At 42.7% G+C, this 21,198-nt stretch overlaps 3 protein-coding genes across 5 annotated transcripts; 2 read left to right on the forward strand and 1 right to left on the reverse strand.

Moving 5' to 3' along the window:
- The first annotated feature begins 226 nt into the window (after positions 1 to 226).
- On the forward strand, positions 227 to 10,445 carry setd7 (SET domain containing 7, histone lysine methyltransferase). 2 transcript variants are annotated; one of them, XM_021561190.2, is made up of 8 exons: positions 232 to 947; positions 2,119 to 2,248; positions 2,369 to 2,570; positions 2,733 to 2,922; positions 3,017 to 3,098; positions 4,678 to 4,795; positions 8,443 to 8,600; positions 9,146 to 10,445. In XM_021561190.2, the coding sequence occupies exons 1-8, from the start codon at positions 911 to 913 to the stop codon at positions 9,333 to 9,335; spliced, it is 1,107 nt and encodes a 368-aa protein (XP_021416865.2). In that variant the 5' UTR covers positions 232 to 910; the 3' UTR covers positions 9,336 to 10,445. The 2 variants fall into 2 exon arrangements, with proteins under 2 accessions (XP_021416866.1, XP_021416865.2); XM_021561191.2 differs by lacking the exon at positions 9,146 to 10,445 and having other exon boundaries at positions 227 to 947; positions 8,414 to 8,600.
- Positions 10,446 to 10,656: 211 nt separating this feature from the next.
- Positions 10,657 to 15,191, forward strand: zgc:113425 (CD20-like domain-containing protein). Of its 2 annotated transcripts, none has more exons than XM_021561195.2 (6): positions 10,657 to 11,097; positions 11,237 to 11,296; positions 11,455 to 11,586; positions 14,142 to 14,288; positions 14,418 to 14,478; positions 14,615 to 15,191. In XM_021561195.2, exons 1-6 carry the CDS (start codon positions 10,933 to 10,935, stop codon positions 14,719 to 14,721), a joined length of 672 nt encoding a protein of 223 aa, XP_021416870.1. In that variant the 5' UTR covers positions 10,657 to 10,932; the 3' UTR covers positions 14,722 to 15,191. The 2 variants fall into 2 exon arrangements, with proteins under 2 accessions (XP_021416870.1, XP_021416871.1); XM_021561196.2 differs by having other exon boundaries at positions 14,618 to 15,191.
- Positions 15,192 to 15,256: 65 nt separating this feature from the next.
- LOC110488801 (ras-related protein Rab-33B) lies at positions 15,257 to 18,530 on the reverse strand. The gene is made up of 2 exons (XM_021561194.2): positions 18,015 to 18,530; positions 15,257 to 17,606 (listed from the first exon to the last, which is right to left on the reverse strand). Exons 1-2 carry the CDS (start codon positions 18,243 to 18,245, stop codon positions 17,106 to 17,108), a joined length of 732 nt encoding a protein of 243 aa, XP_021416869.1. The 5' UTR covers positions 18,246 to 18,530; the 3' UTR covers positions 15,257 to 17,105.
- Between the last annotated feature and the right edge of the window lie 2,668 nt (positions 18,531 to 21,198).

The raw sequence follows: 21,198 nt of genomic DNA on the forward strand, positions 1-21,198 counted from the left end.
GCCATCAGCTGCCATGTGGCCCAGAAGTTAATTATCAGCATGCCAGGGAGGATTGCAGAGGTCTTGAAAAAGAAGGGTCAACACTGCAAATATAAATAAAAGCCTTTGACACGTATGAAATTCTTGTAATTATACTTCAGTATTCCATAGTAACATCTGACAAAAATATCTGAAGACACTGAAGCAGCAAACTTTGTGAAAATGTATATTTGTGTCATTCTCAAAACTTTTGGCCATGACTGTACTTTACAAATGCACTGGATGTAGACAGGAGGAGTATTATATACCAGCTGAGCCAAAATGCTGCAATTGTGTTGGTAAACATCCACCCAAATTTCTGAAGTGTCCTGTTAGGGAGAAGGAGATGGAGGTGGCAAGAATAAGGGCTGTCCAGAATGTCTCCCATCCGTAGGCATTGAGAAGAGTGGAAGAAAGGCATGAAGTTGAAGAAGTAATAGTAGTAGGAGTAGAGACACAAGATGATGTTCCTTTTCTACAGAGGGATCCTGACATGTTCCATGTTAATTAAGAAGGTGAACTTTGTTGCGTTTACTTTGGTTATCAACTGCACAGAGCAAACGGAAATAGAATCGGAGAAAATTGGCATGATTGTGAGTGCAATTGAGCGTTTTTTGGGACTTGCGAACTTTTCTGCAGAGGCATTACAAGGAATCTTGTTGATGAATGCTCCGTCTCCCCGCAATGTAATATATTATTTTTTGTTTTCTTTCAACACCCGGTACAGTAGGTGGCGGCAATACACCTATAGGTGTATTCTGTCATAACACTTTAAAGAAGAAGAAGAAAAGAGCTGAGGGAAGCAGTGTAGTGGTTGATGAAGTGCAGAATATTACAAAATCGACCGCAACACGTCAATTCTCTGCGCGTGTAATCCACGGAAAGGGCCACTATGGACAGCGATGATGATATGGAAGAAGTGGTTGAAGGTACGGAAAAGGCTGACAAACGCATATGCGTCGTTTTTTGTGTATTTGTTACATATTTTCCGGTAAACTCTCCGCATAATATACCATGAACAAATTGATATTATGGTTTTTGACAGGGGTTGTGGGCCCGTAGCGCCCGGGACTTTATTTCCGATGGAAGCCCACTCTTCGGGCGAGCGAGGCAGCAGTAGCGACACAAAACTGGGCTGATGTGCTTTGACACTCACGTAGGCTACGTCGATGCGTTTGCCAAAATTGTAGACTTGACCTAAAGTTTGTCATATTAGGTGCTGCGCTAAATCCGTGACACTTTACTAACCGTAGGCCTACTTTCTTTTACATCACAAAATTGTTACTTTTAGAACATAGTTTTGTTATTGACGCAGTAACATTGTTTTTAGTGAATATCAGGGGTAATTCGATATGCATAGGGTCAGACGACCGCGTGCGTGCGAGTTCTTGTTATGTTGACATGTTGACAATTCCATATGTAGCTGCTGGCACCTGGTTACTTATATTTTGTTTGGGGTTGAGTTAAACTAAAATAATTAAATATAGCAGACAACCGTTAGGTTCGGCTGCAACACCCTGAGAACCAACTAGTCTTAAAGCTCCTACTCCATGGCCCAAATAGTAATTCATAGCAGTTGATGTGGTCCTGATAGCTCGCATAAAAAGGGTTCGATGGCATAGGCTACCCATTCAGTTAAAATGATCACAAGAGCAGAGAAAGGCCAGTGCATTTCGCAAGGTATAGTATTACCAACCCTGAAGTGGTGCTGCCATGGCACCAAGTGGTCAGGTTGCCCGAATATCATCAGACTTTGATCTGGATCAGGACAGCAAGCACAGCGAAGGGTGCATTTATCATCTGGACTCAACTTTTGAAAAACTATCTGGTCGTTTTCGCCAATTGGATAGGATTAAATGCATAGGAATAGAACAGGTGTCGCCATTCAAGTCGATAAGTCATCCATTCTATTTATTCTATGCATTTAATCCTATCTGATAACTTTTGAAAAACTGGGCCCAAATACAGTGAATTGGCAATAATGCAGACTCCTAAATGTGTGGTTCTTTTTCCGAGACGATTTGTAGCAATGGAGGCTGTTGAACTCCAGTGTAAACTGTCTTGTGCCTCTGTCCAATCCTGATGTGTGTGCGTATCCAGGCCCTCTGGATGAGGATGACCAGCCTCACGGGTTCTGTACAGTCACCTTCTCCTCCAGTGATCGCTTTGAAGGACATTTTACACATGGAGAAAAGAATGGGAAGGGCAAGTTCTTCTTTTTCGATGGCAGGTATGACAGAAAAGCATACACAGTCCATTCAAGTGTGACTGATCTCACTCGCTCGGTCAGGCTCTTATCAAGCTACGTTGCCTTGCCTTAATTAAACCTCTCCCTTCCTCCCCTCCACAGCACCTTGGAGGGGTTCTATGTGGACGATGCGTTACAGGGTCAGGGGGTATACTCGTATGAGGATGGAGGGGTCCTCCGTGGGACCTATATGGATGGGGACCTCAACGGCCCTGCACAGGAGTTTGACTCTGAGGGCCGGCTGATGTTTGAAGGCCAGTACAAAGACAACAGCCGCTGTGGGGAGTGTTGGATCTACTACCCTGTGAGTCATCATACTCACCTGTAACTTATGTTACACTACACAAGTTACATTGAGATGTTATAGGGAGGAGAACCTACCACTAAACTTGGTTGCTTTTCCATATTCAATAATGAAGAATGAAATGATTGAACACTCAACTAATTGCTGTGTGTGTGTGTCCAGGACCGTGGCAGTGTATTTGGGCAGGTGAACGAGGATGGCGAGATGACCGGTAAAGCGGTGGCGTATGTTTACCCTGATGGCCAAACGGCTCTCTACGGGAGCTTCGTGGAGGGGGAGCTGATCGAGGCTCGACTCGCCGCCCTCGTTTCCATGGAGACCACCAGACCACACTTGGACGTTTCATCTGACAGTAAGTGACATGAGACACAGCACAAGTAAACTGGTAGTCAAATATATAATGCTATATGGTTTCTAAAATTTCAGCATTTCCTGTTCTTTCTTAGGCCCTGTGTACTCCTATGATAAATCCACTTCCACCTGTATCGCTACCCACACTCTTCTTCCAGACCCCTATGAAAGCAAAAGGTAGGTACAGTGCATTCAGAAAGTATTCAAACCCCTTGACTTTTTCCACATTTTGTTGCGTCACATTCTTATTCTAAAATGTATTAAATAAATAAAAAGTCCTCATCAATCTACACAATACCTCACAATGACAAAGTGGAGACAGATTTTTTGACATATTTTTTTTAAACATTTTAAAACACCTTATTTACATAGGTATTCAGACCCTTTGCTATGAGATTTGAAATTGAGCTCAAGTGCATCCTGTTTCCATTGATCATCCTTGATGTTTCTACAACTTGATTGGAGTCCACCTGTGGTAAATTCAATTAATTGGATATGATTTGGAAAGGCACACAGTTGACAGTGCATGTCAGCGCAAAAACCAAGCCATGCGGTCGAAGGAATTGTCCATAAAGCTCTGAGACCGGATCGTGTCGAGGCACAGATCTGGAGAAGGGAAGCAAAACATGTCTGCAGCATTGAAGGTCCCCAAGAACACATTGGCCTCCATCATTCTGGGCCGGCAGGGCAGCCTAGTGGTTAGTAACCGGAAGGTTGTCAGCTCGGGGATTTGAACTTGCAAGGTACAAATCTGTCGTTCTGCCCATGAACAGGCCGTCATTGAAAATACGAATTTGTTCTTAACTGACTTGTTAAAGGTCAAATAAAAAAAATCTTAAATGAAAGAATTTTGGCCACGAAGACTCTTCCTAGAGCTGGCCGCCTGGCCAAACTGAACAATCGGGGGAGAAGAGCCTTGGTCAGGGAGGTGCCCGAGAGTGACCCACTCTGTGGAGATGGGAAAACCTTCCAGAAGGACAACCATATCTGCAGCACTCCACCAATCAGGCTTGCTTGGAGTTTGCCAAAAGGCACCTTGAGAAACAAGATTCTCTGGTCTGATGAAACCAAAATTGAAAACCTTGGCCTGGATGCCAAGCGCCACGTATGGAGGAAACCTGGCACCAATCCTATGGTGAAGCGTAGCCTGATGAAGACAGCCAATAATTAAATTTAATTAAATAGGTAATTACATTTTTGCATCTGAGCTCCTATTTTCAAGCGTAGCGGTGACCGCATCATGCTGTGGGGAAGTTTTTCAACGCCAGGGACTGGGAGACTAGTCCGGCTCGAGATCCTTGATGAAAACCTGCTCCAGAGCGCTCAGGACCTCAGACTGGGCCGACGGTTCACCTTCCAACAGGATAACGATCTTAAGCAAAAAGCCAAGACAACGCAGGAGTGGCTTCAAGACAAGTCTCTGAATGTCCTTGAGGGGCCCAGCTGGGCTCCCCATCCAACCTGACAGAGATTGAGAGGAACTGCAGAGAAGAATTGGAGAAACTCCCCAAATACAGGTGTGCCAAGCTTGTAGCGTCATATCCAAGGAGACTCGAGGCTGTAATCAATGCCAAAGGTGCTTCAACAAAGTACTGAGTAAAGGGTCTGAATACCTATGTAAATGTGATTTCTGTTTTCCATTTTTAATACATTTGTTTGTGCATAGACATCCTATGGGTTTACCTTCGGCTATCGCATAATAGGGAGAAGCTGATCTGAAGTCAGTTTTGCTGCTTCATTCCCTGTTGTGTCACAGGGTATTTGTGGCAGACTCACTGATCTCAGGAGCAGGAGAAGGCTTGTTTGCCAAGATGGATGTTGAGGCCAATGTTGTAATGGCCTTTTACAACGGAGTACGCATCACACACTCAGAGGTAAGAGGGAGACAGAGCTGTGTTTGTGTGTCAAATCAAATGTTACTTGTCACATGCTTTGTAAACAACAGGTGTAGACCAACATTGAAATGCTTACTTACGGTCCCTTGCCAACAATGTAGAGGGGGAAAAAATAGAGAAATAATAACGCAAGGAAATAATAGACCATGTATAATGATAACTTGGCTATATACATGGGGTACCAGTACCAAGTCAATGTGCAGGGGTACAAGGTAATTGAGGTAGATATGTACCGTGGTTTCTCCTTTAAAAGTTGCGAGCATACACCGTGAGATTTAGGTAATTTGTGGTTTAGTACCTGTACTCTTCATCACCACTTCATTGCTCCAGACCAGCGCAATGGGGAGTTAGAGCACTGATTATACTTTTGAGTGGCGCAACGGTCTAATGCAAGCTGTGTTGCTACAAATGCTAGTTCAATACCCGTGTTGGCCTCATGAGATGACTGTAGGTTTTTGGTTTCTATGCCTATAAATCATTCTAAATAACTATTTCTGTTTTTAACTGGCTTTATTTACAAATTAGTAACAATGTCTCACCCCATGTCCAAGAATGGCCTTTTTCTCGCTCATTTTACGTTATTTGAAAATGAAATAATCTCAAATATTTAAGGGGCATTGCACTAATAATGGCACTGACTAGGGAAACGTTCCTGCTGTTCTATTCTTAGTGCCAGTCTGCACATTCAAACTAAAACAATGTAACTACACTGCTCAAAAAAATAAAGGGAACACTAAAATAACACATCCTAGATCTGAATGAATGAAATATTCTTATTAAATACTTTTTTCTTTACATAGTTGAATGTGCTGACAACAAAATCACAACAATGATCAATGGAAATCAAATTTATCAACCCATGGAGGTCTGGATTTGGAGTCGCACTCAAAATTAAAGTGGAAAATCACACTACAGGCTGATCCAACTTTGACGTAATGTCCTTAACAAGTCAAATGAGGCTCAGTTGGTGTGTGGCCTCCATGTGCCTGTATGACCTCCCTACAACGCCTGGGCATGCTCCTGATGAGGTGGCGGATGGTCTCCTGAGGGATCTCCTCCCAGACCTGGACTAAAGCATCTGGACAGTCTGTGGTGCAACGTGGCGTTGGTGGATGGAGCGAGACATGATGTCCCAGATGTGCTCAATTGGATTCAGGTCTGGGGAACAGGCGGGCCAGTCCATAGCATCAATGCCTTCCTCTTGCAGGAACTGCTGACAAACTCCAGCCACATGAGGTCTAGCGTTGTCTTGCGTTAGGAGGAACCCAGGGCCAACCGCACCAGCATATGGTCTCACAAGGGGTTTCAGGATCTCATCTCGATACCTAATGGCAGTCAGGCTACCTCTGGCGAGCACATGGAGGGCTGTGCGGCCCCCCCAAAGAAATGCCACCCCACACCATGACTGACCCACCGCCAAACCGGTCATGCTGGAGGATGTTGCAGGCAGCAGAACGTTCTCCACGGCGTCTCCAGACTCTGTCACGTCTGTCACATGTGCTCAGTGTGAACCTGCTTTCATCTGCGAATTTTCCAATCTTGGTGTTCTCTGGCAAATGCCAAACATCCTGCACGGTGTTGGGCTATAAGCACAACCCCCACCTGTGGATGTCGGGCCCTCATACCACCCTCATGGAGTCTGTTTCTGACCGTTTGAGCAGACACATGCTTATTTGTGGCCTGCTGGAGGTCATTTTGCAGGGCTCTGGCAGTGCTCCTCCTGCTCCTCCTTGCACAAAGGAGGAGGTAGCGGTCCTGCTGCTGCGTTGTTGCCCTCCTACGGCCTCCTCCACGTCTCCTGATGCACTGGCCTGTCTCCTGGTAGCGCCTCCATGCTCTGGACACCGCTGACAGACACAGCAAACCTTCTTGCCATAGCTCGCATTGATGTGCCATCCTGGATGAGCTGCACTACCTGAGCCACTTGTGTGGGTTGTAGACTCCGTCTCATGCTACCACTAGAGTGAAAGAACCGCCAGCATTCAAAAGTGACCAAAACATCAGCCAGGAAGCATAGGAACTGAGAAGTGGTCTGTGGTCACAACCTGCAGAACCACTCCTTTATTGGGGGTGTCTTGCTAATTGCCTATAATATCCACCTGTTGTCTATTCCATTTGCACAACAGCATGTGAAATGTATTGTCAATCATTGTTGCTTCCTAAGTGGACAGTTTGATTTCACAAAAGTGTGATTGACTTGGAGTTACATTGTGTTGTTTAAGTGTTCCCTTTATTTTTTTGAGCAGTGTAATAATGGCATCTTTAAGCTTTCATTAATAAAATAATGATACAAATTTAGTTATGGATCCATAATGATTTACTATGGGAATAAATATCACTGAATTACAGAAATATTCTCATCCTCTATATGTTATTGTTGGTGTAGTCACGTATTTTTCGATATACTGTAGACCTACCGTAGGCGACATGAGTCTGTGTTGAGTAATGTGCTGTTAAAAGTGGTTTAGGTTTTATTTATTTAAAGAGCATATTGACGTTAGAAGCAATAGCCTACAACAATTTCACTACCGTTTCGCACTGCTCTGAGACAAGCAATCAATGAGAATTATTTTCACTGAATCTCCGTTTGGGTGTTGGTTAGACTAGAATTACACAATTAGGTTGTAGAAATGTTATGCTCTTAGTGTAACTTTTATTTAACTAGGCAAGTCGGTTAAGAACAAAATCTTATTTACAAGGACAGCCTATTCATTCCTCCCCGTCAGGGAATTGAACCCCGGTCTCCCACGAGCGTGCCCTACCCGCACGACACTGATTCTTTAGCTAAATAGCCAAGTAAAGTACTCCTGACCGTCACATTGTACAGCGCCATATTTTCCGTTCCATCCTAGAGGGTTTTTCTTGGAATAGAAATACCATAATATTAATCTAATGAATTAAGCAAGTACCAGTCAAACGTTTGGACACACCTACTCATTCCAGGGTTTTTCTTTAGTTTTACGATTTTCTACATTGTGAGGTCTTCCCTATTATTCTACAACTATGAAATAGCACGTATGGAATCAGTTAAGAACAAATTCTTATTTACAAGGACAGCCTACTCCTTCCTCCCCGTCGGGGAATTGAACGCCTGCGTGTCCGCATTCTCTAGTACAGTCATTATTGAAGGCTATCAAATGCTTCTCAAAGATGCCTTCTGGTGGTCAAACTAGCACCAACTAGCATTAATGGTACCAGTGGTTCACACTTAAATAACGTGCCATAGAATTCTGCGGCAACATGCAAGCTGCGCCGCAGCACGCTGCAACTTTTAAAGGAGGAACCACTGTTGGTAGGGGTAAAGTGACTAGGCAACAGAATAGAAAATACACAATAGCAGCAGTGTATATGATGAGTCAAAATAGTTCATGCAAATATGGTCAATGCAGATAGTCTGGCTAGCTATTTGGTTAACTATTTACGTGTGTGTTCATGCAAAACCAGCTTAAGCTCTAGGCGATGTTATGTAAAATTTTCACAAAGACCAGGTATGGGCAATAATCATTCACATGGCAAACCAAATACTGTGTATATAGATGTCTGTGCTAAACACAACTTAATTTTCAAATTAAATACTTGTTGTTTTTGTTGTTGTTGTTTGTGGTGTTGCCAACGGTGCTTCCCAGGTAGACACTAGGGATTGGTCCCTGAACGGGAATACCATCTCCCTGGATGAGGACACGGTGATCGACGTTCCACAGCCCTTCCACCAGATGGACAGATACTGTGCCTCGCTGGGACACAAGGCCAACCACTCCTTCACCCCAAACTGCAAATACGACCCGTGAGAATAATCCAAGCATAGCAGGAACAAATATGACCCAACTTGAGAGCAACATGATGTTCAGGAGGGTACAATGTTCTGAAGAGTAAAGATAGAAATGTAATGTATTCTATGGTTGGACGGTATGCAGATTTTCATACCATTTCTGTACCACACCGGGGTATACGGTGTAACCGAAAGTACACACAAGGTGTGCTATTAATAATAATTAAACGCACAAAACAATTTTGGCAACAGGGATCTTGAGATTGAATGTCTGCTGTAACCATGAAGCTTGATCTTTACATCTAACCACTTCGCAAGTAAGGTAGCAAACCAAATTCATAGCTGGAGCCCTGTGCTGGATATAATTGATTTCTTAGTTATACATCCCCCGTGAGGCGTGGGTGCCCCAAACCCACAATGTTTTTTTTTTTTACAGTATTAAAAATCATACCGTTGGTATAAACGATATATATCGTCCAAGCCTAATCTATTCTGTCATGTTCTATTCCAGTATATGTTCCATTATTAAAAACGCGTCTGTTGTTCATTTGTTTTCTCAGATTCGTCCACCCTCGTTTTGGACCCATCAAGTGCGTCCGCACCCTGCAGGCGGTGCAGAGGGATGAGGAGCTGACTGTTGCCTATGGTTACGACCACGAGCCATCGGGGAAGAGCGGTCCGGAAGCACCAGACTGGTACAAACAGGAACTGCAGGCCTTCCAGCAAAGACAGGCTACCAACGGGCAGTAAAAAAAACACACTACTACTCCACTCAATCTACCCCAACAACAACAACAACAACTACTACGATTAAGCACCTACTACTCCAGTCGTATAACTGCTACCCACCTCCCTGCCCTTTGCACAGGAGCAAAATGTAAAAAATAAAATAATTTCAAAATACCGACCCAGTTGGGGCAACTTTCCCGACCTGAACTAATGTTACCCTTACACCCAAACACCCTCTACCTTAACAGTGCTCTCAATGAAGCCCTGCTTCAACCTCCACCTACTCATTGATAACCGCCCTCCTCTAGACTGAACCCCTCTGCCTGAGCCCCCAGTCTTGCTACGGCTGCTCCTTGAGGACAAATAGCACAGATTCTTTCCAAACATTGAAGGATTGTTCCAGAGCTTGGCATCACAGGTGGAAGGTGTGATATGTCGCTTTGTACGGTATAGGAATGGGACACTGCTGTACGTGGGTGAGGATGTTATGGTGCTATGGAGATCAGCACTAACCCGGCCACACTTGTACTTAAACACAGGAACATATGGTTCACGTCAAGAGACCAATCAGATGTAATGTACAAGGTTTACTGCTGTATTTGCTGCTTTGTGAGTCTTGTTCTCCTCAGCCTGTCTTTTATACAACCTATGGACATGAACTGGTATGTGGAGTGTCCTTGATATTAGTTTGGTAATTGTGATGAAGTTAGACCCCTATTCCTTTTACTCTGCTGTGACAGGATGTGTACTGGCTGTTTAAACCTTGTTCCTGTGTCAATCTAAATAGGTTTCAAGACATTGGTGTTGCCAAATAATTTCCCCAACATCACCTGAGTATAGTTAGTATAAATTAGATTCTAAATGGCCTCTTGTGCCACTTAGAGTAAATTGACATGGTTGGCCTTCTAACCTTTTTTTGACATGCATTAAATACTAACCAATGATGTCTAGTTATTTAGTTACATTTATTTATCAACACTTTTCTCACCTTTTGGTTTGTGTTGTCAACTCTGCACATGATTCAGACCAATAAGTGAGCTCATCTTTGGAGACTGCTTCTCTTTTGGATAAAAAGGTAAACTGTGATGAAGTAGCCCAAACTAAACACAAATAAAGACTACATGAACCATCCCACTGTGACTTGCAAATATTTCTTTATTCTAACTTGCTAGTTTTAACAAAGAGTATGTGTAAATTATTAATGTATTGATTAATCTCGATTGGCAATAGTTAAGTAGTATTCAAAACCAGATTTGTGTTAGCTCATGAAACGCAACATCGCGAGAAGGAACTACCTCCTACCTACCAGAATGATGGCCGAGAAGGGGTTAAATATTTGCATTGTATTTCTTTGCTGTGCACCTGCGCGTAGGCGGGTTAATGGTTAACGCGCTGAAGTTCACCTGTCGTGCGTGAGTCAACAAACCAACACAACAGCCCGGAAGAAAGTCAATGAGCGGGCAGGGTGAAAGGACAGTTGACCTATTTAACAAAAGTATAATACATTATAAACATGTTGCAGTGAGAGAACTTATTGTGGAAGTCGGACTGGGTGTTTTTCTGTGAACTCGATAGGACAAAGGACTTTGGAAGCGCCAAAGTGAAAGTGCGTTGTGAGATGGACCGCTACCGGTATTTCATCTTTAACCAGCGCAGTGTCGTCGTTCTGGGCATTCTGCAGGTAGCATGTGCGGCGCTGTGCTTGGTGTGCGGATTCATTGATGCGTTTTTTCGGAAAAACACCACACTCAGTGAAACTAGGGCACCTGTGTGGGCGGGTTTGGTGAGTATGAGTGTTCTTTCATCGAAACAGATTTAATAATTCATCAAAATATAGAGGATGACACTTGACTATATTGATTTTGTGGTGACACATTGGACTGTGCCTGTTTGTCGTCATTCATAATGACTTCCTCCTATAGATTATGGCCTGCCCAGGTGCGCTGGCGCTCTTTGCTTCCCAAAGGAAAAACCCAGTATTGGTAAGTGTGATAAAGGTAGCCTTGGCTTGATGCTACGTTCCTCCTATTGAATTATAATTAAAGCACACCAAACATGACTGTTAATTTTGTCTGACTGAATGCCACAAAGGTGACAAATAATAATAAATCCTCTAATAGCGTGGTTTGACCCTGTTCAGGTGAATGTAATGATCGCTGTCTCAGTGTGCTCCTGTGTTTCCGTGGTGATGGTGTCAGGTTACGCCTTCCTAACTTTGACCTATGGCGAGAATGACAACGAGGTGTTCCACCATCACAACAACCTTGAAGTGGTAATACCCGACCCTACCACAAACGATCAACGAACTCTTTCACACACAGCCCCTAGTCTGGTCTGTGTGTCAGTCAGTTTCTGTCACAAAGGATTTAGTCTGGTATATCCAACCTGGTCTCACAGCATTTTGTATAGTTCTGTACATAAATTTGAGGCAATCTATTTTAGCCAAACTCAACGGCAGAAAGAAACAAAGATTTGAACGCGATTGAACTGTAAATATCACAGATAAGAGCTTAGTTACTAGTATATTTGTTTATATGGCTGTTTGTTTGTAAGTTGACCCTGAAAACCGTATTTTCAAAGACGAGTGGACGGAACAGTATTTATTCATTTTCCCCGCAACTAGCACAAAAACAATGTGCCTGATATGCAGTGAGTCCGTAGCACTCTTGAAAAGTGAGTGTTCAAATCAAATTTTATTGTTAAGCGCCATTATGACACCAGGCATAGTAAATTCGATCAGATGTATCCCCTGAACACAGAGGTGAGAACAAACTAGATTAACCAACTCAAATCCCAATATGAGAGGTCCACCAAAGTCCTTGTCAATTCCCTGACAGCCCAACAATGTGCAATGGAGTGTTCACTGAGGATAGCTTGGGTTTTGGGAAAACACAAAAAACAATTTTCAGATGCTGAGATGGTAAAATAATGCATGTGTGAAGTTGCTGACACCTTGCTTGAAGGTAAACAAAAAGATGAGCTCAGGGAAAATATCAACCATATCCCACTGTCAGATTCCACAGCAATGAGGAGATCTGGAATATTAGCTGAAGATTTAACTTCACAAATTGATGAGGCCATTCAGAATGCACCATGCATTTCATTAGCTGTGGATGAATCAACAGATAACACTGATAATACCCAGCTTCTGGTGTTTGTCAGATTTTATAACGAAACAAAGGAATTCTGTGAGAAGCTGTTGGGCTTAACAAATCTAGAAGCACACACACACAGGGAGAGGATATCCATGAGGTCATCAAAGGGATGCTGACAAGAAGGGGGAGAGATCTCAAGTCACTGGTCTCCGTCACCACAGATGGAGCTCCAGCCATGATAGGAAGAGGGAGGGGACTGGTTGCATGTTTGAAAGAGGACCACCCTGACCTGAAATATCACCACATCATTCATCAATCTGTCCTGTGTGTCAGTCTGGGAAAAGAGTATTCTGAGGTCATGACAACGATGATGAAACTGTTAAACCTTTTTGAGAGCAACATCACCCCTACAACACCACTTGACATAACTTTATTGTTGGAAGAGAACTGCTGCTGCTCATCCAGAACCCCTTCTTGGTCACAAATGTGACAAAGTTGTCTGAAGAAGGAAAACAGATCTTTAAATAAGGAGATGTTGCATCACTGCAAATGGAGTCGATTGAGCTGCAAGAAGATGTGGCTTTGAAGGAGCAGGCTGGTGATTTGTGATCCTGTCACATTCCGGGGAAGATGGTGCCCGCAGCTGATGTCCCTGTTCTCAAGAAACTGGCACTATACATCCTGACCATGTTTGGCTCCACATACAGCTGTAAATCAGCCTTCTCCACAATTAAGTTTATTATTTAAAAAAAATACAGCACCAGGCTCCCCAATGAACACTTGCACCAGTGTCTCAGAGTTTCTCTAACATCATTTGCACCAAAGTTCAAAGCAGATTATTTTTGTTAATATCCTTTGTTCTCCAGAAAACATGCACTTTATTTGATTTAAAAAACATTTAATTCAAGGCCCGTGTACAATGGTTCAAATAGTAGTTGAGTAACCCTGCTCTATTTAGTATGATATGTTACGTTTTGGCTGGTGTTTATTAATTTGTGATTGTCCATCACGCATTTCGTATGATATGTTACGAATTACAATTCATATTATATGTTACGAATTTGCCAAAAGTATTATGTTATGAATTTCAGCTAGGTGGCTAACGTTAGCTAGCTCGCTAGGTTAGGAGTTAGGGTTAAGTTTATGTAACCAGTGTTAAATGGCTAGCTGGTTAGCGGGGTGCGTGCTAATAGCATTTCAATCGGTGATGTCACTCGCTCTGAGACCTTGAAGTATTTGTTTCCCATGCTCTGCAAGGGCTGCGGCTTTTGTGGAGCGATGGGTAACGGTGCTTCGAGGGTGACTGTTGTCGATGTGTGCAGAGGGTCCCTGGTTCGAGGAGAGGGACGGAAGCAATACTGTTACATTTAGAAGTTAGGTTAAAGGAAGGGTTAGCTAACATGCTAGGTAGTTGCACAGTAGTAAGTAGTTGAAAAGTTGCTGAAATCCTGAAGTTGTATTGCTAGACGTTCGCGTTGTACATTTGCCTTAAGTAACCATCGAAAAACCAAGAATGTCAGATTGACATACAGAATAATACGAAATGCTCTGAGACCAGGTTGGTATCTGACACTTCCTCCCTGATAGCCTGGGGATGAGGTTACAAAGGATTTGACTAAAGCAGAAAGTACTCTCTCTAAATCCTAAGGAGGTACCTAAATACCCGTCTTACACCCCAAACACACCTTGGATGGTTCATCAATAATAATGTGTGTTTCTGACTGCTCTACAGAGGTTTATGCTGAGCCGGATGGTGAAAGGGGCCAATGCCACCATACTGTTGGTCTGTATCGTCAGCCTGGTCCTCTCCTCTCTCATCGCCTTTGTAGGCTGTCGCAGTCTGCCCCTCTGTGGCTGCTACGATGGTCTCACTGGCCTGGTAAGAACATGTAGTAGTGCTAAACTACACTAAACCATTTCACAGCACTAGATAATCATACCTGCTAATCATATGCAGTTGTCTGCCTAATCCTCCCATGTTTTCAGACTGTGTATGTGTGTGTTTCAGGAGATATTGGTCCCTCAGAATGACCCCAGCCCACAGACTGAGCTTGTGTGTACATGGCAAGGTAAGTTATCTAGGTGAGTGAGGAAGAGGGAAAGCTAGGTGGTCGAGCTCTGGCTAGTCTTAGGCTGAGAGTTTGCTACTGTATGTTGAGACACTTGTTTGGTATTGACTGTAGTGATAGTTGCTCTCTCCCCCAGCAGGTGGCGAAGACAGTGTGTTAAACTCTCCAGTGAACTTCAGTGACAGATGTCCTGAGGAAGAGGAGGCGCCTTCCAAACTCCCCCCCTACAGCAGACTCACCTGAGAGGAATCCTCTAGGCCAGTGGTTACCTAACCTCGTGAAAGGGGACTTCACAACGTTAGGATGAAAACCAGCAAACCCAGCTATAGAGGATTGTTATGTTAAAGTGAGTAGCTAGTTATATTATTGTCCACTAGCATTTCACCAAACAGAGAACCAAGAGGAGGCAGAATAACAGATGCAATATACCAAACATTTAAAACTGCCATTTCAAATATGTTTATTTTTTACCACTTATTACCCATCTACTTGTATGTGTAAATCCCTGTGTAATATACACATAGTTAGTGTAAATATGCCTTTTTTAATGAATTTGCCAAAGTTTCAGCTTGGAAGTGCCTTGTGGTATCCCATGACTGTTGAAATGTACATGGTCCTTCTGTGAGGCTGCTCACGTTTGGATTGTTGCCCTGTTTTATAGGTGATTTTTATATGCCATGTTATATTCAACTAAATAAATCTTCTGTAATGTTTTTTTTTGGTGATCTTTCTTTAACCGTCCCGTACCGCAGACATGTTTTCATGAAATAACAATGCCTTGAAATGTACAGAATGCTTTATTGTAAGGCTACACAACATTTGTAATGCAATCCATAAATCATTGCAAGGCTTCACTCCCTTTTTTGTGTTCCCAAAAGTTCAGACCTGATGTGTTCTGTCTCTCAACGCAATAAATGGCGCCTTTCTCAAACATACTTATCGGGGCACTTGAAAAGAGCTATCACGCAGTACACATACCTCTATCAAAAAGTCCAAAAAAAATAAACTTAAATGTATGAACTGCAGAGCACCAACACATTACAAAATAACACTAAAGACCATATGAAAGTAGAACAAGAGTGCAAAGCAATTGATAAAGCCTACAATTTTCTGTGTCTAGTGTTGTAGACCAATCTAAGCGCAACAGGTCAGAGTGAATATTAATCTTGTAATTAATTTCTAACTGTATCCTGAGAAAAGGCCATCTATCTGAGGCCACAGTACTTTAGAGCAGCTGATTAATGTGATGCGGCATCTGTGTTCTACTGGCTAGTCATTTTATGACAAGACTTACTGGTAATCTGACATACAGTACATAAACACAGTCACAAGTCTTCATTAGAGGGTCATTTCACTGGTGGGTTTTCATTGCAACTGTCCCATGTTCAAACAAGCAGAGGGGTTGTATTACAAAGCAGGATCAAGGAGTTAGCTAGCTAACTTGCCTAGATATCCTGAAATAATGTTAGAAGGATAATCTTGAAATGTGCCTGGTCTAAATGACTCAACTAAAACTCTTAGTTTAGCTTTCTTAAGTAACAAAAAGTAAATTGTAAAAAAAAAAAAATAATCAAAGTTAGCTGGCTAACTCATTGATCCTTATTTGTCGTATACCCCTCAGGTGTGTTAGCTAAGCTTAATAGGCAATGACACAGGTACTGTTCTTTAAACTCTTTTTGACACATTTTACAGACTTACTGTAAAGATAAAGATGCATTGATAGCAGTCATCCAATTGTGCACTCCGTCATCCATTTAGTATGATGTTGCATCCTGCAAAAAAAAAATATCTATACATTTTGGGGGGTCCAATTCGTACGATATGTTGCAAATTTGTTGTGCTTAAGATCCTGGACTGCATCTTTAACCAAAGCAGATTATGAAGAGGTAATAATGACAAGTTTTGCCCCATATCAACAATGATCTCATCAGGAGGAGTGGTAAGTGCAGCATCACGTTGTGTTTCACTCACAGTACTTTACTGCACATTTCTCTGATGTTATGCCACACATCTTTCTCACAGTCACACACGTAAAGCTGAAACTCACACACTTGCGATGGACCACAGGACCGGCTGTGATCCAAACACACACAAAGCAATGATGATGATAGTAAAGGCATTTGGGATGACAACACACTAGGGTAGAGCGGATTGAATACGTGTGTGGTTACTTAGAAATGTATTTGTTGTATTTTGTAATAGTTGTTTTATAGATGTGAGATATGTAAGACATGCAGCATAATGTAACTTTGCTTAGGAAACCATTTTATAGTTGTCTGCTTTATGCAGGGGCACAATTATAAACCCTATGGATGGGAATTTTGGTACAGAAACACCTGAGTGATGTGCACTGATATAGCCTGCTGTAAACTATGAGAGGTATGTGTGCATTATTCCTACATGTAAATTGAGTATATTGTACATCAATCAGGCAAACTCACAGTATTCTAGCTCAAACACAGTTCAGTGGAACCAGTCAACAATATTCATTTCAAACAAGTTCCCTTTTGATATTTTTCTTTCCCATATCACTGAGATGTTTACGTTATATGATAATAGTCCTTCCTTTATCTCCCCCTAACCTCCCTCTCTTGCTTCCTCCGATGCTCTCTCTCACCCCTCCTCTCTCAGCAGCTGCAGGTCCAGCTCACCTTCTCCTCGCCCTCGTCCCTCCCCCTTATCAGGGTTACCGTGTCCCCCCCTAACACCCCCCTGGGCAGCTGGCTAAGTATCAGAGGCTTCTGGGACTTCAGCTTGTGGGCCACCGTCATGAAGATGGCCTCCACGTGATCGCTGCTCCCCCGGATACTGTCACCGCTACCGTCGCTGCTGGGGTTCTTGGCGGACGTCTCGAACAGGGGCATAGAGTGGGCGTCTGCAAACTGCTGGGCCAAGTCCGTGCCCACCTGGACAGAGTTCTGCAGGTCACACTTGTTCCCCACCAGGATCCTCGGGACCTCCTGGCCCAGGGCGTGCTGCTTACACTCCTCGATCCAGGCCGGGAGGCTGCGGAAGCTGGCGGAGCTGGTCACGTCGTACACAAACACCACAGCGTGCACGTTGCGGTAGTAGTGCTGTACCATGCTCTTACGAAAGCGCTCCTGGCCCGCCGTGTCCCATAGCTGGACCTGGAGAGGGAAAGAGAGAGAGAGGGAGGAGAAAGAGAGTAAAAAAATATGACACTTAACAGCTTCTTGGATGTATTGAAAGTCCTCAAAAACTGAAACACAGTAGCTAAACCTAATGTCCAATGTGAAGGTGCTAGAGGATGAACTCAACTGTAATATGTGTATGATTCTACAGAGAGCAGTCGGTGCATCAGACAGATAGCTAGTTCTCTCTGCTGCCACTGCCCTTGAGATCAAATATATAGACGTATGAAATTGATGCCACAACAACAACCCCCCCCCCCCCCCCCCCCCCCCCATGTGTATGAGGTAACCTGCCTGCGTTCATGCCCATGGTGTTAAATATTGTGCGGTTTTAGAATAATCCAAACAAAAATGTTGCATGTTTTATGTCAACTAACAATTCACCTTGATTGTCTCGCCGTCAATCTCGATAAGTTTCTCCCGAAAGTCCACCCCGATTGTGGCCTCTGTTTTCTCCGGAAACTTGCCAGCACAGAATCGGTAGGTGAGGCAGGTCTTGCCCACCCCGGAGTCCCCAATCACTATGATCTTGAAAATCCGTGTCCGTGGTGGCGGGAGATGAGACGAGACAGTCAGCGAACTGGTGAATTCCATTGACGACTCCACACTTGCCATATTGATTAGTTATTAATTTTCGAGGGTATACTAGCTAGCTAGCTAACTGCCTAGAAACCAACAGAGCTGTTGTGGCTTGCAAAACTGCCCCTCCAAATGCTAGCTGGATGGGCTGTTAAAATTAGACAAGGAATCTCGGCCAATACAAATGCAACTGGACATTCGTGACAAATCTGTGAGCTCCAAATATAAATGTATGACCATGCATTAGTTTCGTACTGACAATTTCACGTTGCTAGCTAACGCAATCTTCTAACTCCCTCCCTGCCCTACGTTAGATATAAAGTCTCGTACAATGTTGACAGAAAACAAGACTCTCGCGAGAGGGAACCAAGAAAGTGAAAGCCTTTCTTGATTGGATCAGATTCGACACAATGGGCGTTGCTTACAACACCAGCCCGCCTCCCACCTCCCTACCAAGCCCAGTCAAACACTAAAACAAGCATTACACAAGTGAGAATAAATAAATTAACTACAGTGCTAAATATTTATACAATTAACATGAAATTATAATAGTTATTCAGATGTTTGAAAATATATAAAAGTGTGAAATCCTGTTAATGTTTCAGAAAGTGTCTTTTAACCTCAATTTCAAACAAACAGTGTGTCTGGCCAAACAGTGGTCAGTGCTCCTTACCAAAGTCATCTCCTGTAGTGAAAAAGGCATCAACATGTCCATGAGTACTCGTTCCCTCCTATTACAGTTTGAAAAAATGTTATAAATGACAACATTATCTTTATTGTCATGACTGGTGAAAGTTCACTAATTTCCACTCTGTCCTTGTTTTTATTGATGTTGAGTTGCAGTGACTTTTTGAACCATTTTTGAACCAACCACATTATTATTATCGACAGACAGACAGTAACCAACTAGACGTAAGGGGCAACAGGGTAGCCTAGTGGTTAGAGCGTTGGACTAGTAACCGGAAGGTTGCATTCTTGAAAATAAGAATTTGTTCTTAACTGACTTGCCTAGTTAAATAAAGGTAAAATGAAACGTACTTGAGTACAGTACTTCGTATACACACTATCATATCCCAGTTGAGTGATTTCTTTGCATAGACCCATGAGTTGAGGCGTGTTATTATAACTCTAACAGCATGGAGCTGGAGCTGAGTATCTCCCTACAGGAACTGGTCTCAAGATTTTATGGCAGGATACAAAGCAAAGTAATATTTGATTTATTCCACATTTTGTTGTGTTACAACCTGAATTCAAAATGTAATAAATAAAACAATTTCTCACCCATCTATACACAATAAAACGAGAAAACATGTTTTTAGAAATGTTTGCAAATGAATTAAAAGTTAAATACAGAAATATCTCATTAACATAAGTATAAGCAAGATTTGGCCTTATGTTTAAGGTTATTGTCCTGCTGAAAGGTGAATTAATCTCCTAGTGTCTGGTGGAAAGCAGGCTTTTCTCTAGGATTTTGCCTTTGCTTTGCTCCATTCCGTTTATTTAGTATCCTGAAATACTCCCCAGTCCTTAACGATTACAAGCATACCCATAACATGATGCAGCCACGACTAAGTTTGATGTATTGGACTTGCCCCAAACATAACACTTTGTATTCAAGAAAAAAAAAGTTAATTGCTTTGCCGCATTTTTTTGCAGTATTACTATTTGTGCCTTGTTGCAAACAGGATGCATATTTTGGAATATTTGTATTCTGTACAGGCTTCCTTCTTTTCACTCTGTCAATTAGGTTAGTATTGTGGAGTAACTACAATGTTGTTTATCTATCCTCAGTTTCCTCCTATCACTGAAATTAAACTTTGTAACTGTTTTAAAGTCATCATTGGCCTCATGGTGAAATCCCTAAGTGGTTTCCTTCCTCTCCGGCAACTGAGTTAGGAAGGACCCCTGTAGCTTTGTAGTGACTGGGTCTATTGATACACCATCCAAAGTGTAATTAATAACTTGCTCAACACCATGCTCAAAGGGATATTCATTGTCTGCTTTTTTGTTGTCATCTACCAATAGGTGCCCTTCTTTTCAATGCATTGGAAAACCCCCCTAGTCTTTGTGGTTGAATTTGTGTCAGAAATTCATTGCTAGACTGAGGGACCTTACAGATAACTGTATGTGTGGGGTACAGAAATTAGGTAGTCATTCAAAAATCATGTTAAAAACTATTATTGCACACTGAGTGAGTCAATGCAATATATAATGTGACAGTCAGATCAAACACACTGAGTGTACAAAACATTAGGAACACCTTCCTAATATTGCGTTGCACCCCCCTTTTGCCCTCTGAACAGCCTCAATTCTTCAGGGCATGGACTCTACAAGGTGTCAAAGCGTTCCACAGGGATACTGGCCCATGTTGACTCAAATTCTTCCCACAATTGTGTAAAATTGTCTGGATGTCCTTTGGGTGGTCGACCATTCTTGATTCAAACAGTAAACTGTTGAGCGTGAAAAACCCAGCAGTGTTGCAGTTCTTGACACACTAAAACCAGTGCCCCTGGCACCTTCTACCATACCCCTTTCAAAGGCACTTAAATATTTTGTCTTGCCCATTCACTCTCTGAATGGCACATCACGTCACAAGGCTTAAAAAGCCTTCTTTAACCTGTCTCCTCCCCTTCATCTACCCTGATTGAAGTGGATTTAACAAGTACCATGAATAAGGGATCATAGCTTTCACCTGGATGCAACTGGTCAGTCTATGTCATGCAAAGAGCAGGTGTACACTATATAAACAAAAGTATGTGGACACCACTTCAAATTAGTGGATTTGGCTATTTCAGTCACAGCCGTTGCTGACAGGTGCATACAATCATGCACACAGTCATGCAATCTTCATAGACAAACAGTATAATGACCTCACTGAAGAGCTCAGTGACTTTCAACATGGCCCCGTCACAGGATGCTATCTTTCCAATAAGTCCCTTTGTCAAATTTCTGCCCTGGTCAACTGTAAGGGATGTTCTTGTGAAGTGGG

This window comes from Oncorhynchus mykiss, chromosome 14 (genome assembly GCF_013265735.2).
Source record: "Oncorhynchus mykiss isolate Arlee chromosome 14, USDA_OmykA_1.1, whole genome shotgun sequence".
NCBI classification, from domain to species: domain Eukaryota; kingdom Metazoa; phylum Chordata; class Actinopteri; order Salmoniformes; family Salmonidae; genus Oncorhynchus; species Oncorhynchus mykiss.

Excerpts from the sequence above, each read along its gene's own strand:
- setd7 (XM_021561190.2), top strand. The coding sequence starts at position 911 with ATGGACAGCGATGATGATATGGAAGAAGTGGTTGAAG. Across the intron at positions 948-2,118 it reads TATGGAAGAAGTGGTTGAAG|GCCCTCTGGATGAGGATGAC; the intron begins GTACGGAAAAGG and ends GTGCGTATCCAG. Across the intron at positions 2,571-2,732 it reads AGTGTTGGATCTACTACCCT|GACCGTGGCAGTGTATTTGG; the intron begins GTGAGTCATCAT and ends GTGTGTGTCCAG.
- zgc:113425 (XM_021561195.2), top strand. The coding sequence starts at position 10,933 with ATGGACCGCTACCGGTATTTCATCTTTAACCAGCGCAGTGTCGTCGTT. Across the intron at positions 11,098-11,236 it reads CACCTGTGTGGGCGGGTTTG|ATTATGGCCTGCCCAGGTGC; the intron begins GTGAGTATGAGT and ends TTCCTCCTATAG. Across the intron at positions 14,289-14,417 it reads ACGATGGTCTCACTGGCCTG|GAGATATTGGTCCCTCAGAA; the intron begins GTAAGAACATGT and ends TGTGTGTTTCAG.
- LOC110488801 (XM_021561194.2), bottom strand. The coding sequence starts at position 18,245 with ATGGCAAGTGTGGAGTCGTCAATGGAATTCACCAGTTCGCTGACTGTC. Across the intron at positions 17,607-18,014 it reads TTGACGGCGAGACAATCAAG|GTCCAGCTATGGGACACGGC; the intron begins GTGAATTGTTAG and ends TTCCCTCTCCAG.